Source organism: Perca flavescens, chromosome 19 (assembly GCF_004354835.1).
Source record: "Perca flavescens isolate YP-PL-M2 chromosome 19, PFLA_1.0, whole genome shotgun sequence".
NCBI lineage: Eukaryota > Metazoa > Chordata > Actinopteri > Perciformes > Percidae > Perca > Perca flavescens.
This window is the reverse complement of record NC_041349.1, coordinates 262,501-280,986: the sequence shown is the minus strand read 5'-3', so window position 1 is coordinate 280,986 and position 18,486 is coordinate 262,501. Positions and strand designations below refer to the sequence as shown.

At 45.5% G+C, this 18,486-nt stretch overlaps 2 protein-coding genes across 3 annotated transcripts in view; both read right to left on the bottom strand.

Moving 5' to 3' along the window:
- The window catches only part of mogat3a (monoacylglycerol O-acyltransferase 3a), a 183,844-nt gene that overhangs the window by 72,711 nt on the left and 92,647 nt on the right, over positions 1 to 18,486 (bottom strand). The window lies entirely within an intron of this gene.
- The window catches only part of LOC114545581 (phosphatidylinositol 4,5-bisphosphate 3-kinase catalytic subunit alpha isoform-like), a 47,900-nt gene that overhangs the window by 4,489 nt on the left and 24,925 nt on the right, over positions 1 to 18,486 (bottom strand). The window contains 12 exon segments of the mRNA XM_028563959.1: positions 2,542 to 2,693; positions 4,246 to 4,363; positions 7,625 to 7,795; positions 8,574 to 8,652; positions 8,776 to 8,897; positions 10,271 to 10,377; positions 10,634 to 10,705; positions 10,907 to 11,006; positions 11,108 to 11,211; positions 13,836 to 14,000; positions 15,208 to 15,289; positions 15,893 to 16,017. Of these exon segments, the coding sequence (XP_028419760.1) occupies positions 2,542 to 2,693; positions 4,246 to 4,363; positions 7,625 to 7,795; positions 8,574 to 8,652; positions 8,776 to 8,897; positions 10,271 to 10,377; positions 10,634 to 10,705; positions 10,907 to 11,006; positions 11,108 to 11,211; positions 13,836 to 14,000; positions 15,208 to 15,289; positions 15,893 to 16,017 (1,397 nt within the window).

Sequence of the window (18,486 nt, the reverse complement as noted above, 5' to 3'; positions counted from 1 at the left end):
TAACACATCTCCTGGAACCTGAGAGACAGACAGGCAGACAGACAGGTAGGCTTTATAACACATCTCCTGGAACCTGAGAGACAGACAGGCAGACAGACAGGTAGGCTTTATAACACATCTCCTGGAACCTGAGAGACAGACAGGCAGACAGACAGACAGGTAGGCTTTATAACACATCTCAGGTAGGCTTTATAACACATCTCCTGGAACCTGAGAGACAGACAGGCAGACAGACAGGTAGGCTTTATAACACATCTCCTGGAACCTGAGAGACAGACAGGCAGACAGACAGGTAGGCTTTATAACACATCTCCTGGAACCTGAGAGACAGACAGGCAGACAGACAGGTAGGCATTTGGAATAACACATCTCCTGGAACCTGAGAGACAGACAGGCAGACAGACAGGTAGGCTTTATAACACATCTCCTGGAACCTGAGAGACAGGCAGGCAGACAGACAGGTAGGCTTTAGGCTTTAACACATCTCCTGGAACCTGAGAGACAGACAGGCAGACAGACAGGTAGGCTTTATAACACATCTCCTGGAACCTGAGAGACAGACAGGCAGACAAACAGGTAGGCTTTATAACACATCTCCTGGAACCTGAGAGAGACAGACAGGGAGACAGACAGACAGGTAGACTTTATAACACATCTCCTGGAACCTGAGAGACAGACAGACAGGAACCTGAGAGACAGACAGACAGGTAGGCTTTATAACACATCTCCTGGAACCTGAGAGACAGACAGGCAGACAGACAGGTAGGCTTTATAACACATCTCCTGGAACCTGAGAGACAGACAGGCAGACAGACAGGTAGGCTTTATAACACATCTCCTGGAACCTGAGAGACAGACAGGCAGACAGACAGGTAGGCTTTATAACACATCTCCTGGAACCTGAGAGACAGACAGGACAGACAAACAGGTAGGCTTTATAACACATCTCCTGGAACCTGAGAGACAGACAGGCAGACAGACAGACAGGTAGGCTTTATAACACATCTCCTGGAACCTGAGAGACAGACAGGCAGACAGACAGGTAGGCTTTATAACACATCTCCTGGAACCTGAGAGACAGACAGGCAGACAGACAGGTAGGCTTTATAACACATCTCCTGGAACCAGACAGAGAGACAGACAGACAGCAGACAGACAGGTAGGCTTTATAACACATCTCCTCCTGGAACCTGAGAGACAGACATCTCCTGGAACCTGAGAGACAGACAGGCAGACAGGTAGGCTTTATAACACAGACAGACAGGTAGGCTTTATAACACATCTCCTGGAACCTGAGAGACAGACAGGACAGACAGACAGGTAGACTTTATAACACATCTCCTGGAACCTGAGAGACAGACAGGACAGGCAGACAGACAGGTGGAACCTGAGAGACAGACTTTATAACACATCTCCTGGAACCTGAGAGACAGACAGGCAGACAGACAGGTAGGCTTTATAACACATCTCCTGGAACCTGAGAGACAGACAGGCAGACAGACAGACAGGTAGGCTTTATAACACATCTCCTGGAACCTGAGACAGACAGACAGACAGACAGACAGGTAGGCTTTATAACACATCTCCTGGAACCTGAGAGACAGACAGACAGACAGGTAGGCTTTATAACACATCTCCTGGAACTGAGAGAGACAGGTAGGCTTTTTAACACACAGACAGACAGACAGACAGGTAGACAGACAGGTAGGCTTTATAACACATCTCCTGGAACCTGAGAGACAGACCAGACAGACAGGTAGATCTCCTGGAACCTGAGAGACAGACAGGCAGACAGACAGGTAGGCTTTATAACACATCTCCTGGAACCTGAGAGACAGACAGGCAGACAGACAGGTAGACTTTATAACACATCTCCTGGAACCTGAGAGACAGACAGGCAGACAGACAGGTAGGCTTTATAACACATCTCCTGGAACCTGAGAGACAGACAGGCAGACAGACAGGTAGGTAGGCTTTATAACACATCTCCTGGAACCTGAGAGACAGACAGGCAGACAGACAGGTAGGTAGGCTTTATAACACATCTCCTGGAACCCGAGAGACAGGCAGACAGACAGACAGGTAGGCTTTATAACATATCTCCTGGAACCTGAGAGACTGGCAGGCAGACAAGTAGGTTTTGAGACAGGCAGACAGACAGGTAGACTTTATAAGACATCTCCTGGAACCTGAGAGACAGACAGGCAGACAGACAGGTAGACTTTATAAGACATCTCCTGGAACCTGAGAGACAGGCAGACAGACAGCTAGGCTTTATAAGACATCTCCTGGAACCTGAGAGACAGGCAGACAGACAGACAGGTAGACTTTATAAGACATCTCCTGGAACCTGAGAGACAGACAGGTAAACACAGAGGGGGACAGGAGGACAAGCATTGTGCAGGTGAGCTGATGCAGGTCAGACCTCTCAAACTCCTTGGTCTTGATTGACTCCTGTTTATAAATATAGGCAGACAGAGAGTGAGACAGTCAGACAGACAGTGAGATAGGCACACAGACAGACAGTGAGACAGGTCAGACCTCTCGAACTCCTTTGTCTTGGTCGACTCCTGGATTCCTTTACTGATGACGATGAGGAAGTCCTGAGTCAGGACGAAGGGAACTCGCTCCCTCTTGTACCCAAACTTCTTCTTCTTGTGATCCAGGAAGTGACCGAAGTCGATGTGGAACAGCTGGAGGAAGAAGAATAGAGTAGTACGAGTTAGGGTAAGAGTTTGGACTGTGCTAGATCAGCCTTGATACACGTGTCGAGGTCAACACGAGCATACTGCGCAGAGTCAACCCTTCAAGCTTCCCGTCCATCATTGCAGCCAAAGAGAGATTTTAGGAGTCTAACTCGAGTCGCATACACAGTGACCTCAGACTTAACTTAAGACTTCAGATGTGGACCTCATGAGCAATCTTTATTTTAAGGAAATGCCTGAGGAGCAGAATGTTATTCCCCTCCCTGCGTAACCACTAACCTACCTACATGACACGTAACATATCTGCTGCGAGAGAGGACAACAAACATGTCGACTGCACCATTCATCAAAAGCTTTGGCTTAAAAACTTCAGACGAGGCCCAAACTAAAGAAGATCGGACTAGAGCCGGGGTGGCCAACCGGTTCAGCATAAAGAGCCACATTACAACAGCAACAGTGTCTTCCAGATCTAATGAAAATCAGCAGTCTTCATAGTTTTGTTTTCTTACTTAGATTGACTCAGTGGGAACCCTGACAGTCTTTGTTATCCACACTCCTTTGTAGGTCTGGTTGTACTTGGTTGTGGCCACTCTTTCACTCATTTGTCACTAGAGGGGCTTTCAAACAATCTGATTCAGCAGTGAAAGGGAAGGTGATCTATGGCTGCCTTTTTCCTCAGGTTGCAGAATCTTGCCTTAAAAAAACTCGCAAATGTATTGGCATATGCATTCAAATGCTCTTTTTTTTACTTCTCTGAAATGTTTCAATGTTTCGCATACGGCTCAAGAGCCACAGGTTCGCCATCCCTGGACTAGAGAATATGTTGAGCTAGCTCAGAGACCTGAGACTTGATTTGGACTGTAGCTCAGAGACTTGATTTGGACTCTAGCTCAGAGACCTGAGACTTGATTTGGACTCTAGCTCAGAGACCTGAGACTTGATTTGGACTCTAGCTCAGAGACCTGAGACTTGATTTGGACTCTAGCTCAGAGACCTGAGACTTGATTTGGACTCTAGCTCAGAGACCTGAGACTTGATTGGGACTGTAGCTCAGAGACTTGATTTGGACTGTAGCTCAGAGACTTGATTTGGACTCTAGCTCAAAGACTTGATTTGGACTCTAGCTCAGAGACTTGATTTGGACTGTAGCTCAGACACCTGAGACTTGATTTGGACTCTAGCTCAAAGACTTGATACTTGACTTTCTAGGCCAGACACTTGTGAACATCTCTTGCCAAAGACCAATTATTACGTTATTAGTATAGCATCACTATCTACCGGTTTAATCACCAAAAAGGTTTTTAATACTATAAGCCAAAAACTACACAATAGAACATGTTCCAACATGAATGTGATCCGAAATGTGGGCGAAATTATTAACAACATCAGCAACCAGGAGTGTCTGTAAAATATAAATACTGCAGTAACGTTGATTGACTGCTGTTTAAGCCTGAAGTGTTGACACGTGTTTCGGGTTGTCCTAGGATCTAACAGTTAGGACTAAACTGTTGGAGGGTTAGGACTGAGCAGTGGGGCTCACCTGTCCGTTCTCCTTCAGCATGATGTTGGAGTTGTGTCGGTCTCCGATTCCCAGGATGAATGTCGCTACGCAGTAACCTGCACACGACCTGGTGAACAGGTCGATGGCCCGGTCATACCTGAGAGACAGACAGGCAGACAGAGAAATCGACAGACAGGCAGGCAGTCAGACAGACATGTGACCTTCTGTCTAGACACAGACTCTATCTAAAGCTGTGTCAGAGTCAGCATTACTGAGATCTGGCTCTTCAGATTTTTGTCCACATGCGTACCCTTTCTTCTAATAACATTATTAGTAATGGGCTGATATTCATACTAAAATAGGCTTTATATCATGGTTTATTGGGGGGAAACCAAGCAAGTCTATATGAAGTCAGATATTCAGCACCTACTGTATAAAACTCAATGAAATGATGATATGTTTCATCACCACATTTTTAGACACTGATGATTCGACTGCACCAACAGGCTTGGTCTGTCCCAGGTTTCTGCCTAAAAGGAAGGTTTTCCTCACCACTGTTGCACTACCGCGTCCTCTTGGGGGAATTATTGGAATTGTTGGGTATTTGTGAGTTATAGAGTGTGGTCTAGACCTACTCTACCTGTAAAGTGCCTTGAGATAACTCCTGTTATAATTTGATACTATAAATAAAATGTAATGTAATTGACTGTTCGTTCATTAAATAGCCGACTGTTTGGGGTCACCTTTATGTTTTTTGGTGAACGGAGTTCTGTCTGGTCAGCTTTGCTCTTCCACAGTCTCACCACAGGGGTGCGTACTTTCACCCCTCCTGTTCATCCTCATATATATACAGTGCTTAATTTGTAAAGTGGGAGGTCCCGGAGCGCAGAGGGGGGTGGATCCGGCGACTCAAAACGGGGGTTGGAGGTAACGGAACAAAAAAAATAAAAATGACCCTGCCTAGTAGCTTCTCTGAGTAAACAAACCTAAACAACGCTGTGTGTACATCAGGACAATGTTTATTTTTATTTCAGAACACGCACTGCATCGGTGCGAAATGTAAAAAAGTTTTCACAAGCAGTAGTTATCCATCGGACTATTAAATTAACCAAAAACTCACCATGGTCTCCACATTCTTGATCGGCAGAAACGGCTTTTGCTTGTTTGGGATCAGACTGGCCAGCATATTTGAACAAGTTAAGCAAACTTTGTTGTTGTTTTCCGGCACTATCCTCGGTCAAGCATTTGTGTTCTTTTTAATCATAACTTTATTAGCCTAATTGGGTGGGGTGAAAGCTATGCCATAATCAGAAATGTTATCTATAGACTATAGGCTATATTTAGGCCAAAGTAACAAATGTGTCCAAAAAGTTACACAAGTTGGACTACAGTTACAAAATGTAACGCGTGTCATGCGCGGAGTCTCCTCCTCTCGCAGCATCCCACCGGGCCTGCGGGCTGTATGGGGGAGCTTAAGGGCAACATGGAGCTTGAGGATGTAAAGAAAAAAATAAAAACTGGAGAATTACCTTTGAGCAAGTTTGGAGGAAAGTCGGAGGAATGGAACCATTTTAAACAAGTCATGGGCAGTGACACAACATATGTGTCGGCTTTGTTGAGTGCATTAAGTGCGGCCGCTGCTCGCCTATGACAGCAAATAAAACGGAGACGACACATGAAGCAGGCTCGCCAAGGCAGAAAAGATGATGGTCAGCCTTCAACCTCCTCTACTGTTACTTCTCCGAGCGTAGGCTCCCCCTGAGGGCGAGGCAAGTCCTCACAGAGAAATACGTTGGGCTTTTTTTTTTACGTTTCTTCATTCAGATCCATTTGCGATCCGTTCCATTCTGAATAAACAAACATGCTTCGCTCTTGTTGCATTAGGCCTATTCATTAAGATCATTTTAAACAGATTTCTGCAGTTCAAACCACTCTCAATTGTACTTGAGAACATCAGTTATGACGGCCCACGGATTAAAAACGTGTCGGGTTGAAATCGGGCACACTAACCCCAGGTACGGGCTCGGGTAGGGTCGGGCTGGATTTTTTGGGCCCGATCTAAGCTCTAATCTCAACCAGCACAGCCGCGCTGTTGAAGTGTCTCCCCTCCCTCCGTCCCTCTCCCCCCTCCGTCTTACCCTGAAAATTCACCTCAAAACGCATCGAAAATGCAAACACAAGATTTTTGTGGAACTTCAATGGGGAATAAAGACTAACAAGACAGATAACAACATTGAACACTACACAAACAGTAGTTTATTTTTTTCATTTAGGCGATAAAGTTCTCCTGGTGACACAGGAGGGGCCGGATCCAATAAAACAGGTTCCGGATCCAACGTCGGAGGTGCCAGAACATGTTCCGGCTCAAATTAAGCCCTGTGTATATATATATATATATATATATATATATATATATATATATATATATATATATATATAATATAAATATATAATTAAATATGCGGACGACTCCGCCATAGTGAGCCTGCTCCATAAAAATGGACCAATGATTGGCTTCAATTGTACATATCAAAATCAAAGGATTTGTACATTGACTTTGGTAAAACTCCAGGACATGAGGCCATAACTATAAATTGTCAACTAGTAGATCAAGTAGAATCCTATAGATACCTAGGGACAATTATTGACTCTAAATTAAACTCCCAGGAGAATTGTGAAGCTGTCTGTAAAAAAAAGGACAACAGCCTCTATACTGCTTGAGAAAATTTTACCATTTTCATATAGACAAGACCATGATGACATTATTCTATCATGCCTTTATCGAATCCATTGTATCTTTCTCCTTAGTGTCATGGTTTGGGTGTGTCTCAATTAAGCACAAGAATCGCCTAAATCAAATTGTAAGATGGTCATTTAAGCTGACTGGTGAGTCCCAGTTGCAGCCTACATCCCTGTATGCTAAACAACTACAGCAGCTAGCTATGGCCATCTCAGGAGATAGTCTACACCCTTTGACTAGGCAATTCCAGTATCTCCCCTCTGGACGGAGGCTAAGAGTCCCTGGTTGTAGAACTACAACATCTAAAAACAGTTTTGTTCCAGAGGCAATCACTCTGTTAAACAAACTGTAGAATTACTGCACACAACACACAAGTACATTGATCATGTATATCATGTTATGTGGTGATTTACAAAGTTTTAAATGTCCTGCCTCTAAGACTGTAACCCTAGTTTATATTTAAAATAAATATTTCCAAGACATGCAAGGATCATGTCATGGAACTGTTGAATCAGGGTACTGGGACCTTCTTTGTTCCAATTACTGGACTGAAGACTACGGTGGTAGATCTGATGCCAAACAGGGTTTATGGTCCATATAAATGTTTGGTACATGTGCACTACATTTTAATGCAGACAGACAGACAGACAGACAGCGGACAGACAGACAGCTACGTACGCCTCTCCTCTGTTCTTGTCTTTGATCCAGTGGTGCAGTGTGTTGGAGTTGAACTGCAGCGCCCCCTTCAGGCCTCCTTTACACTGAATCTGCATGATGGTGAAACTGTTCTTCACCACCTCGATCAGACCCACGCAGTCGCCGATGGACAGGCAGCCGTACGGCAGCATGCTGACACACACAAACACACACACACACACACACACACGTTAGCTGAGACTGTCCTCCCCTGAAAAACTCCCCCAAGTGGTTTGTTCCAGAATCATTCTGACCTATATTTATGTTTCTAGTGGTGGTGCCCTCTAGTGGCCGTAGTAGTTCTGATGGGAGCAAACCAGGAGTAAGGTGAGGAAGTATAAGACCTCTTGCACACTGCCTGCATGGCGTGAGTGTGTCAGCTGTGTGGTGTGTCTGTTTTTATTTGGGCTCCCATGTTAACAGGTTAGAGCTTGAACACTGGCTGCATGACACACGCATGCATGCTAGAAATTAGGAAGCGTTTGCAGACAAAATAGAATACAAAAATATGTTTATAGGTCATTTTGACACAAATACATTTCATAAATGGCATGTTGATGTTTCAAAGTCTCTAGGTTTTGACATAAATGCAGATATAAATGTAATTTAAAAAAATAATAATTAGCAATTCAATCAAACAAACACAGGACTTTCACCCAGGAGACCGGGGTTCATGTCCCGTTAGAAAAGAAAAGGAAACAGTTTTTTAACTTTAGGGAACGGAGCTACGTCACGTTCTGGTTCACGTGTTAACCTTCAGGAAGTGAAGTCATGTCTGATTTGAACCCAAACCTCCATCATTTATCAACTTAACTCAGTAGTTTTGGTGTCTAAACCTAACCATACTGGGACCATTTCACATCACCGTGATCGTTGTGTTCTATAAGGTGGAGTTTGGCGTGCTGGGTCATAATGTCCCAGGTGTTCTCACCGCAGGTCCAGGCCCTGGTTCTGCCAGATGTTCTCCATGATCTTAATGATCTGCAGAGTCAGCATGTCCTGCCGCAGGTCTGCAACACACACAGGTTACACATTACATTACCCATAATCCCCCAGCAGAGTTAGCATGGTTAAACCCCCAGCAGAGATGGATGGATGGTTGGATTGTATTGTGTTAGCGCTGAGCCAGCTACCGTCTCCGTTCTTGAAGATGATCTCGTTGTTGGTGAAGAGCAGCTCGGACATGATGTCGGGGTTCTCCCAGTTCAACCACAGCGGGCGCTTCGCCGACGACATGATGCGGCACTCCTCCAGCCTGAACACACACCATACCACACCTTAATTAAGTTAGAGTCCTTTACTCTACTTTAATTAAGTTAGTGTACTTTACTCTACTTTAATTAAGTTAGTGTCCTTTACTCTACTTTAATTAAGTTAGTGTACTTTACTCTACTTTAATTAAGTTAGTGTACTTTACTCTACTTTAATTAAGTTAGTGTACTTTACTCCACTTTAATTAAGTTAGTGTACTTTACTCCACTTTAATCCAGTTTTAATTCACTTTAATTAAGTTAGTGTACTTTACTCTACTTTAATTAAGTTAGTGTACTTTACTCTACTTTAATTAAGTTAGTGTACTTTACTCTACTTTAATTAAGTTAGTGTGCTTTACTCCACTTTAATTCATTAAGTTAGTGTACTTTACTCTACTTTAATTAAGTTAGTGTGCTTTACTCCACTTTAATTCATTAAGTTAGTGTACTTTACTCTACTTTAATTAAGTTAGTGTACTTTACTCTACTTTAATTAATTAAGTCCTTTACTGTACTTTAATTAAGTTTGTCCTTTACTCTACTTTAATTAAGTTAGTGTACTTTAATTAAGTTAGTGTATTTTACTCTACTTTAATTAAGTTAATGTACTTTACTCCACTTTAATTCATGAAGTTAGTGTACTTTACTACACTTTAATTAAGTTAGTGTACTTTACTCTACTTTAATTAAGTTAGTGTACTTTACTTTAATTAAGTTAGTGTACTTTACTCTACTGTAATTAAGTTAGTGTACTTTACTCCACTTTAATTAAGTTAGTGTATTTTACTCTACTTACTCCACTTTTACTTTAATTAAGTTAGTGTACTTTACTCCATTTTAATTAAGTTAGTGTACTTTACTCCACTTTAATTCATTAAGTTAGTGTACTTTACTCTACTTTAATTAAGTTAGTGTACTTTACTCCACTTTAATTTACTCTTGTTGACTTTACTGTTGTTTACTGTACTGTGCTTTAGTTTACTGTTTGTTTACTTCATTGTACTGTGCTTTGCATTGCTTTACTTTTATTTACTTGTTTTACATTACTGTGCCTTGCACTACATTTTTCACTCAGTCAGCGATCTAGTGAGACAATCAGTTCAAATAAGGTAGAATTTTCTTTATTCCACATCACATGACATCTGATCATGTGACATGAGATAAGGGTCATGGGTCACCACAATCATATACACCTTAGGAAGGCAAAATGTTGGGCCGAAACATTGTGTGCCTGATTCTACACTATTAAATAATACTTTTTCAGAGCATTGAACTGTTGTGAGACAGTCAGTCAGTGAGACAGTCAGTCAGTGATACAGTCAATGAGAAAGCCAATGAGACAGTGAGTCAGTCAGTGAGACAGGTGAAAAGTTACCTGAGGTTTCCCAGCTGGTGAACCGGGTTCAGAGGAGAGACGAATCCCTGAAGAGCCTCCATGTAATCTGGACGAGACATGTGTTCAACCAGGAACTTCATCTGAGTCTGACAACCAATCACAGCACAGCAACATATCAGCAACACCCAATCACAGAACAGCAACATATCAGCATCAACCAATCAATCACAGCACAGCAACATATCAGCATCACCCAATCACAGCACAGATACATATCAGCATCACCCAATCACAGCACAGATACATATCAGCATCAACCAATCACAGCACAGCAACATATCAGCATTAACCAATCACAGGGCATCTTTATTCAAATTCAAAACAGTCGAGAGTTTCTCCAACCTTCTGTGTTTCATCCTTCTTCTCTTGTTTCAGTGTGTCGGTCAGATTCACCAGTTTGTCCATGGCCTCCACCTACACACACACACACACACACACACACACACACACACACACACACACACACACACACACACACACACACACACACACACTTTGATAAACAGTCGGTTTGAGACGTTTAAGTGACTTTAAGAAGACTCATCCCTGACCAATCAGAGCACAGATCCAGCGGACCATGTGTTCACCTGTGTTTCCAGGTGTTTCAGTGCTCACCTGTCTGTTGAGGTGTTTCAGGTACATTCCACAGGCTCGGCAGAAAGCTTCCAGCAGCAGACCAAAGCGGCGGGACACCGTCTTATTGTGCATCTCGGACCTGAAAACAGAGTTTCTCTTAGTTTCAACACTAACGAGGTTACAACAAGTTCACAGGTAGGAGTTACTAAAGATATTCATCCCACAGTTCATGTTCCTCACTTGAGATGCCAGAAGAAGAAGTGTCCTATCCTCTGATTGGTTAGAGCCTTTTTGATCAGGAAACGAGCAAGAGGATTGTCCAGGTACATCTCATACTTTAACACCTGCAAACACACAACCCACAGTCTCAGTTTGTTTTCTTGGCATCTGTGACAAAGGCCCTGATGAAGACAAGGGCCCTGATGAAGACAAGGGCCCCCTGACAAAAAGATGAAGGCCCTGATGAAGACAAGGGCCCTGACGAAGACAAAGGCCCTGACGAAGATGAAGGCCCTGATGAAGACAAGGGCCCTGACGAAGACAAAGGCCCTGACGAAGATGAAGGCCCTGTCACTTTTGGATCGCCACATGGTAAACCTACTCAGGTCACCAACCACCCAGACAATTCATTAGCAGTCACACTTTTATACATATCATTCAATAAAACACTGTTGAAAAAAACACCACATGTTTAATCCGTTCAGTTCATTAATTTAAGTAATTTCTATTTTACAACAAACTATGTTACTTAACTCTCTCTCCTCTCCAGTCCCTGGGTCTGAACCAGAGCTGAGGCAAAGTGCTGCATCATATAGAGCAACCCCATATAGAGCAGCTCCATATAGAGCAGCTCCATATAGAGCAACCCCATATAGAGCAACTCCATATACAGTGGGGGAAATAAGTATTTGACCCCTTGCTGATTTTGCAGGTTTGCCCACTTACAAAGAATGCAAAAATCTACAATTTTAATCATATGTACATTCTAACAGTGAAAGACAGAATCCCAAAGAAAATTCCAGAAAATCACATCATATGAATTTATTAAAATTGATAACCATCTGATGAGGAAAAACAAGTATTTGACCCCTGGACAAACAGCAAGTATTCTGGCTCCTACAAGCCAGTTAGTCTTTCTTTAAGACACAGCCCCAATCCGAACCAATTATCTACATCAAATACACCTGCCTCACCCGTTACCTGTATAAAAGACACCTGTCAACACCCAAACAACCAGCATCCAACATCACCACCATGGGCAAGACCAAAGAGCTTTCTACGGACATCAGGGACAAGATTGTTGATCTGCACAAGGCTGGGATGGGCTACAAGAGAATCGGAAAGCAACTTGAAGAGAAAAGATCAACTGTCGGTGCAGTTATCAGGAAATGGAAGAAGCACCACACCACCGCCAACCTCCCTCGGTCTGGGCCTCCACACAAGATCTTGCCTCGTGGGGTGTCCCTGTGTCCCCGAGGATGGGTGTTTCAGCACGACAACGACCCTAAGCACACCGCCAAAGCAACAAAAGAGTGGCTGAAGAAGCAGCACATCAAGGTTCTGGAGTGGCCTAGCCAGTCTCCAGACCTGAATCGATTGAAAATCTTCGGAGGGAGCTTAAAATTCGAGTTGCCAGGCGACAACCTCGGAACCTGAATGATTTGGAGGCTGTCTGCAGGGAGGGTGGGCCAACATCCCTGCCGAAATGTGCACAAACCTTGTCACCAACTATAAAAACCGTTTGACATCTGTGCTGGCCAATAATGGCTTTTCTACAAAATATTAACATGCTGTTTGTCCAGGGGTCAAATACTTGTTTTTCCTCATCAGATGGTTATCAATTTTAATAAATTCATATGATGTGATTTTCTGGAATTTTCTTTGGGATTCTGTCTTTCACTGTTAGAATGTACATATGATTAAAATTGTAGATTTTTGCATTCTTTGTAAGTGGGCAAACCTGCAAAATCAGCAAGGGGTCAAATACTTATTTCCCCACTGTAGAGCAGCTCCATATAGAGCAGCTCCATATAGAGCAGCTCCATATAGAGCAACTCTATATAGAGCAGCTCCATATAGAGCAGCTCCATATAGAGCAACTCTATATAGAGCAGCTTCATATAGAGCAGCTCCATATAGAGCAGCTCCATATAGAGCAGCTCCATATAGAGCAGCTTCATATAGAGCAGCCTATAGCAGTCCCACTCAGGTGTGCTGATGGTGGGAGATACCATGTATCTTGGGTCATAGGTGAGGGGAGATTTTCTAGATGAAAATGTGTGTAGGTTTTTATGTTTTCTGAAGTTAGATGAGTGGAAAATGATTTGTTCAAGAGTCTGTTATTTGTTGATGGGAGAACACGTCTATAGCAGTGAAATATGAATGTCTAAATGGTAACATAATTGAGAGATAATTGAAGCAATTAAGAGTTTTTTGGTCCAGTGAAAGGGGCTTAACACATATAAGCCTCTGGCCACCTAGGCATTGGGGGGGGGGGTCAAGTTGAGGGGGGCTACGATCCAGACAGGTGATGTGAAACTTTGCTAGTGAAAATCTTGTGTGAAAAGATGTTTTGTTTCTTATGTTGTTTTGCTGTGGACTTCCTGCATTGTTTAACCACTTTTTTTGTGAATAAAAGCACCTTCATGTTTTGCAACTCATGCCATCGTGTTATCAACTTTTCTGTTCAGATTGCCAATGCTATCTCTAACAGCATCAGATGTGTGTTGAAGCAGATAAAATCAAACAGTGATCAACATTGTGATCAACATATCAACATATACTATCTTCATGTTTATGAGATACATTATGTATGTTAATGTTTGACAGTACACAAACTAGCATACCAGGCGACATGAGTGAGCTTTATAGAACTTACAGCTCATTTATGTACTGTCTCAGTCCTGTACCTGAACCACACCTGGACCAGAACCAGAGGATATAAAGGTACAGGAGGGTGTGGACACACCTGTACGAGCTGCAGCAGGTACTGGGACAGCTTGTCGTCCGTCAGGCCTTGGACCAGGCAGCGCAGAGCGAACTCTCGGACCATCGGGTCAGGAAAGTTACAGTCCAACAACTCCAGAGCCGACTCAGGCTCCATCAGAGGCCACTCCTTCAGCAGACAGTACATCTGGAGGGGGGAGGGGCAGACAGGCAGGTTAGAGAGACAGACAGGCAGGTTAGAGAGACAGACATTCAGGTTAGAGAGACAGACAAGAAAGTTACAGTCCAACGACTCCAGAGCCGACTCAGGCTCCATCAGAGGCCACTCCTTCAGCAGACAGTACATCTGGAGGGGGGAGGGGCAGACAGGCAGGTTAGAGAGACAGACAGGCAGGTTAGAGAGACAGACAGACAGGTTAGAGAGACAGACAGACAGGAAAGTTACAGTCCAGCAACTCCAGAGCCGACTCAGGCTCCATCAGAGGCCACTCCTTCAGCAGACAGTACATCTGGAGGGGGGAGGGGCAGACAGGCAGGTTAGAGAGACAGACAGGCAGGTTAGAGAGACAGACAGACAGGAAAGTTACAGTCCAACAACTCCAGAGCCGACTCAGGCTCCATCAGAGGCCACTCCTTCAGCAGACAGTACATCTGGGGGGAGGGGCAGACAGGCAGGTTAGAGAGACAGACAGGCAGGTTAGAGAGACAGACATTAAGGTTAGAGAGACAGACAAGAAAGTTACAGTCCAACAACTCCAGAGCCGACTCAGGCTCCATCAGAGGCCACTCCTCCAGCAGACAGTACATCTGTAGGGGGGGGCAGACAGGCTAGTTAGAGAGACAGACAGACAGGTTAGAGAGACAGACAGACAGGTTAGAGAGACAGACAAGAAAGTTACAGTCCAATGACTCCAGAGCCGACTCAGGCTCCATCAGAGGCCACTCCTCCAGCAGACAGTACATCTGTAGGGGGGGGCAGACAGGCTAGTTAGAGAGACAGACAGACAGGTTAGAGAGACAGACAGACAGGTTAGAGAGACAGACAAGAAAGTTACAGTCCAATGACTCCAGAGCCGACTCAGGCTCCATCAGAGGCCACTCCTCCAGCAGACAGTACATCTGGGGGGGGGGGGGCAGACAGGCTAGTTAGAGAGACAGACAGACAGGTTAGAGAGCAGACAGACAGGTTAGAGAGACAGACAGACAGGAAAGTTACAGTCCAACGACTCCAGAGCCAACTCAGGCTCCATCAGAGGCCACTCCTTCAGCAGACAGTACATCTGAGGAAACAGACAGACAGACAGACAGACACAGACAGAGACAGGCATACAGACAGACAGACAGACAGACAGGTAACTGACGAGAGGAAGTAACTGTGAGAATGTGTTTTGTACCTGGGACACTTCGTCTCTGGAGTTCCATTTGACGGACAGAAGCAGCTTTGGAAGAGACTCTGGGATGTTTACACAGTAATGTCTGCAGAGAGAGAGACAGACAGAGACACAGACATACACACAGACAGAGACACAGACAGACACAGACAGAGACACAGACAGACAGACAGACAGACAGACACACAGACACACAGACAGACAGAGACACAGAAAGACAGACAGACAGACAGGAACAATGAAAGAGTCAAAGGTGAACATGGGTAAAGACTAATAAAGACATATAGAATCTGATTCTAATTCGATTTTTTTCCGACCAATAGCTGACTCTCGTTAATGATCATTAACTCTTATCCAACAACACCTGACTCTCAGGAAGCTCAGACAGCTGCAGACTCATACCTTGCACGGCCATCATGTTGCCGTTATTGTCATGGATACACACTTCTAGGTCTTCTAAACGACACAAGTCTACGACTGCCTCCACAGAAAGCCCCGCCCCCCTCACCTCTACCTCCACAGGAAGTCCCGCCCCTTACCTGTGCTTCCACAGGAAGCCCCACCCCTCACCTGTGCCTCCACAGGAAGCCCCGCTCCTCACCTGTGCCTCCACAGGAAGTCCCGCCCCTCACCTCTACAGTAAGTCCCGCCCCTCACCTGTGCCTCCACAGGAAATCCCGCCCCTCACCTGTGCCTCCACAGGAAGTCCTTCTCCTGCTCTGAGAGTTCGTAGAGAGGATCTCTGGAGCAGAGAGAACGAAGCTGCTCACCATCTCCAGCAGAAACACTGCTGTCACACGCCAGACGACTGCTCTGAGAGAGAGACAGGTAGAGAGAGAGACAGGCAGAGAGAGAGAGAGACAGGTAGAGAGAGAGACAGGCAGAGAGAGAGAGAGACAGGTAGAGAGAGAGACAAGTAGAGGAAGACAGGGAGAGAAAGACAGGTAGAGTGAGAGACAGGTAGAGAGAGACAAATGCAAATTGTGCCATAAATAGTAGTAGATATATGTATGTATATAAATACTGTGTTACCAGCCCATGGCAGTAGTTGTAGCCCAGTTCTCTGCTGATGGTCCAGTTAGGGTTAGGGTTATATATTGTAATACCAGCCCGTGGGAGTAGATATATGTATGTATATGAATACTGTAATATCAGCTTGTGGCAGTAGATATATGTATATATATAAATACTGTATTAGTAGGAAGATTAGGAGTCCTTCCGGGATATGTTATCTCGGAGGACTCGGAGGCGGTTGCAGGGCACCCGAAGGGCCGAAGGGCTGCAGCCTCTGCCGTGAAAGAGGCAAAGCAGCGGGTGTGGGAGAAGTTTGGAGAAGACATGGAGAAGGACTGATGGTCGGCACCAAAGTGCTTCTGGAAAACTGTTCGCCACCTCAGGAGGGGTAGGGGAACCATCCAAGCTGTGTACAGTAAGGATGGGACACTGTTGACCTCCACTGAGGAGGTAATAGGGGGTGGAAGGAGCACTTTGAGGAACTCCTGAATCCCACTAATACGCCCTCTATGTTAGAGGCAGAGCTGGAGGATAACGGGGATTGTCGTCGATTTCCCAGGCGGAAGTCACTGATGTAGTCAAACAACTACACAGTGGCAAAGCCCCGGGATTGATGAGATCCGTCCAGAAATGCTCAAGGCTCTGGGTGTGGAGGGGCTGTCCTGGTTGACACGCCTCTTCAACATTGTGGAAGTCTGGGACGGTGCCAAAGGAGTGGCAGACTGGGGTGGTGGTTCCTCTTTTTAAAAGGGGGACCAGAGGGTGTGTGCCAATATATAGGGGTATCACACTTTCTCAGCCTCCCTGGTAAAGTCTACCCAAGGTGCTGGAAAGGAGGGTTCGGCCGATAGTCGAACCTCGGGTTGAGGAGGAACAATGCGGATTCCGTCCTGGTCGTGGAACAACGGACCAGCTCTCTGGCAAGGATCCTGGAGGGAGCCTGGGGTATGCCCAACCGGTCTACATGTGTTTTGTGGATTTGAGAAGGTATGACCGGGTCCCCGGGAGATACTGTGGGAGGTGCTGCGGGAGTATGGGGTGGGGGTCTCTACTCAGGGCCATCCAATCTCTGTATGACCAAAGCGAGAGCTGTGTCCGGGTTCTCGGTAGTAAGTCGGACTGTTTCAGGTGAGGGTTGGCCTCCGCCAGGGCTGCGCTTTGTCACCAATCCTGTTTGTAATATTTATGGACAGGATATCGAGGCGTAGTCGGGGTGGGGAGGGGTTGCAGTTTGGTGGGCTGGGGATCTCATCGCTGCTCTTTGCAGATGATGTGGTCCTGATGGCATCATCGGCCTGCGACCTTCAGCACTCACTGGATCGGTTCGCAACCGAGTGTGAAGCGGTTGGGATGAGGATCAGCACCTCTAAATCGGAGGCCATGGTTCTCAGCAGGAAACCGATGGAATGCCTTCTCCAGGTAGGGAATGAGTCCTTACCCCAAGTGAAGGAGTTCAAGTACCTTGGGGTTAGACAGACAGTGAGGGACAATGGGGCGGGAGATTGGTCGGAGAATGGGCGCAGCGGGTGCGGTATTGCATTCAATCTATCGCACCGTTGTGACGAAAAAGAGAGCTGAGCCAGAAGGCAAAGCTCTCGATCTACCGGTCAGTTTTTCGTTCCTACCCTCACCTATGGTCATGAAGGCTGGGTCATGACCGAAAGAACGAGATCCAGGGTACAAGCGGCGAAATGGGTTTCCTCAGGAGGGTGGCTGGCGTCTCCCTTATAGATAGGGTGAGAAGCTCAGTCATCCGTGAGGAGCTCGGAGAGCCGCTGCTCCTTTGCGTCGAAAGGAGCCAGTTGAGGTGGTTCGGGCATCTGGTAAGGATGCCCCTGGGCGCCTCCCTAGGGAGGTGTTCCAGGCACGTCCAGCTGGGAGGAGGCCTCGGGAAGACCCAGGACTAGGTGGAGGGATTATATCTCCAACCTGGCCTGGGAACGCCTCGGGATCCCCAGTCGGAGCTGGTTAATGTTGCTCGGGAAAGGGAAGTTTGGGGTCCCCTGCTGGAGCTGCTCCCCCCGCGACCCGACACCGGATAAGCGGACGAAGATGGATGGATGGATAGTAGGCCGTGGCAGTAGTTGTAGCCCAGTTCTCTGCTGATGGTCCAGTTAGGGTTGGAGGGTTAGGGTTATATAGTGTAATACCCGCCTGTGGCAGTAGATATATGTATATAGGCCTACTGTATATTAATATTGTAATACCAACCCGTGGCAGTAGATATATGTATATACTGTATATTAATATTGTAATAACAGCCTGTGG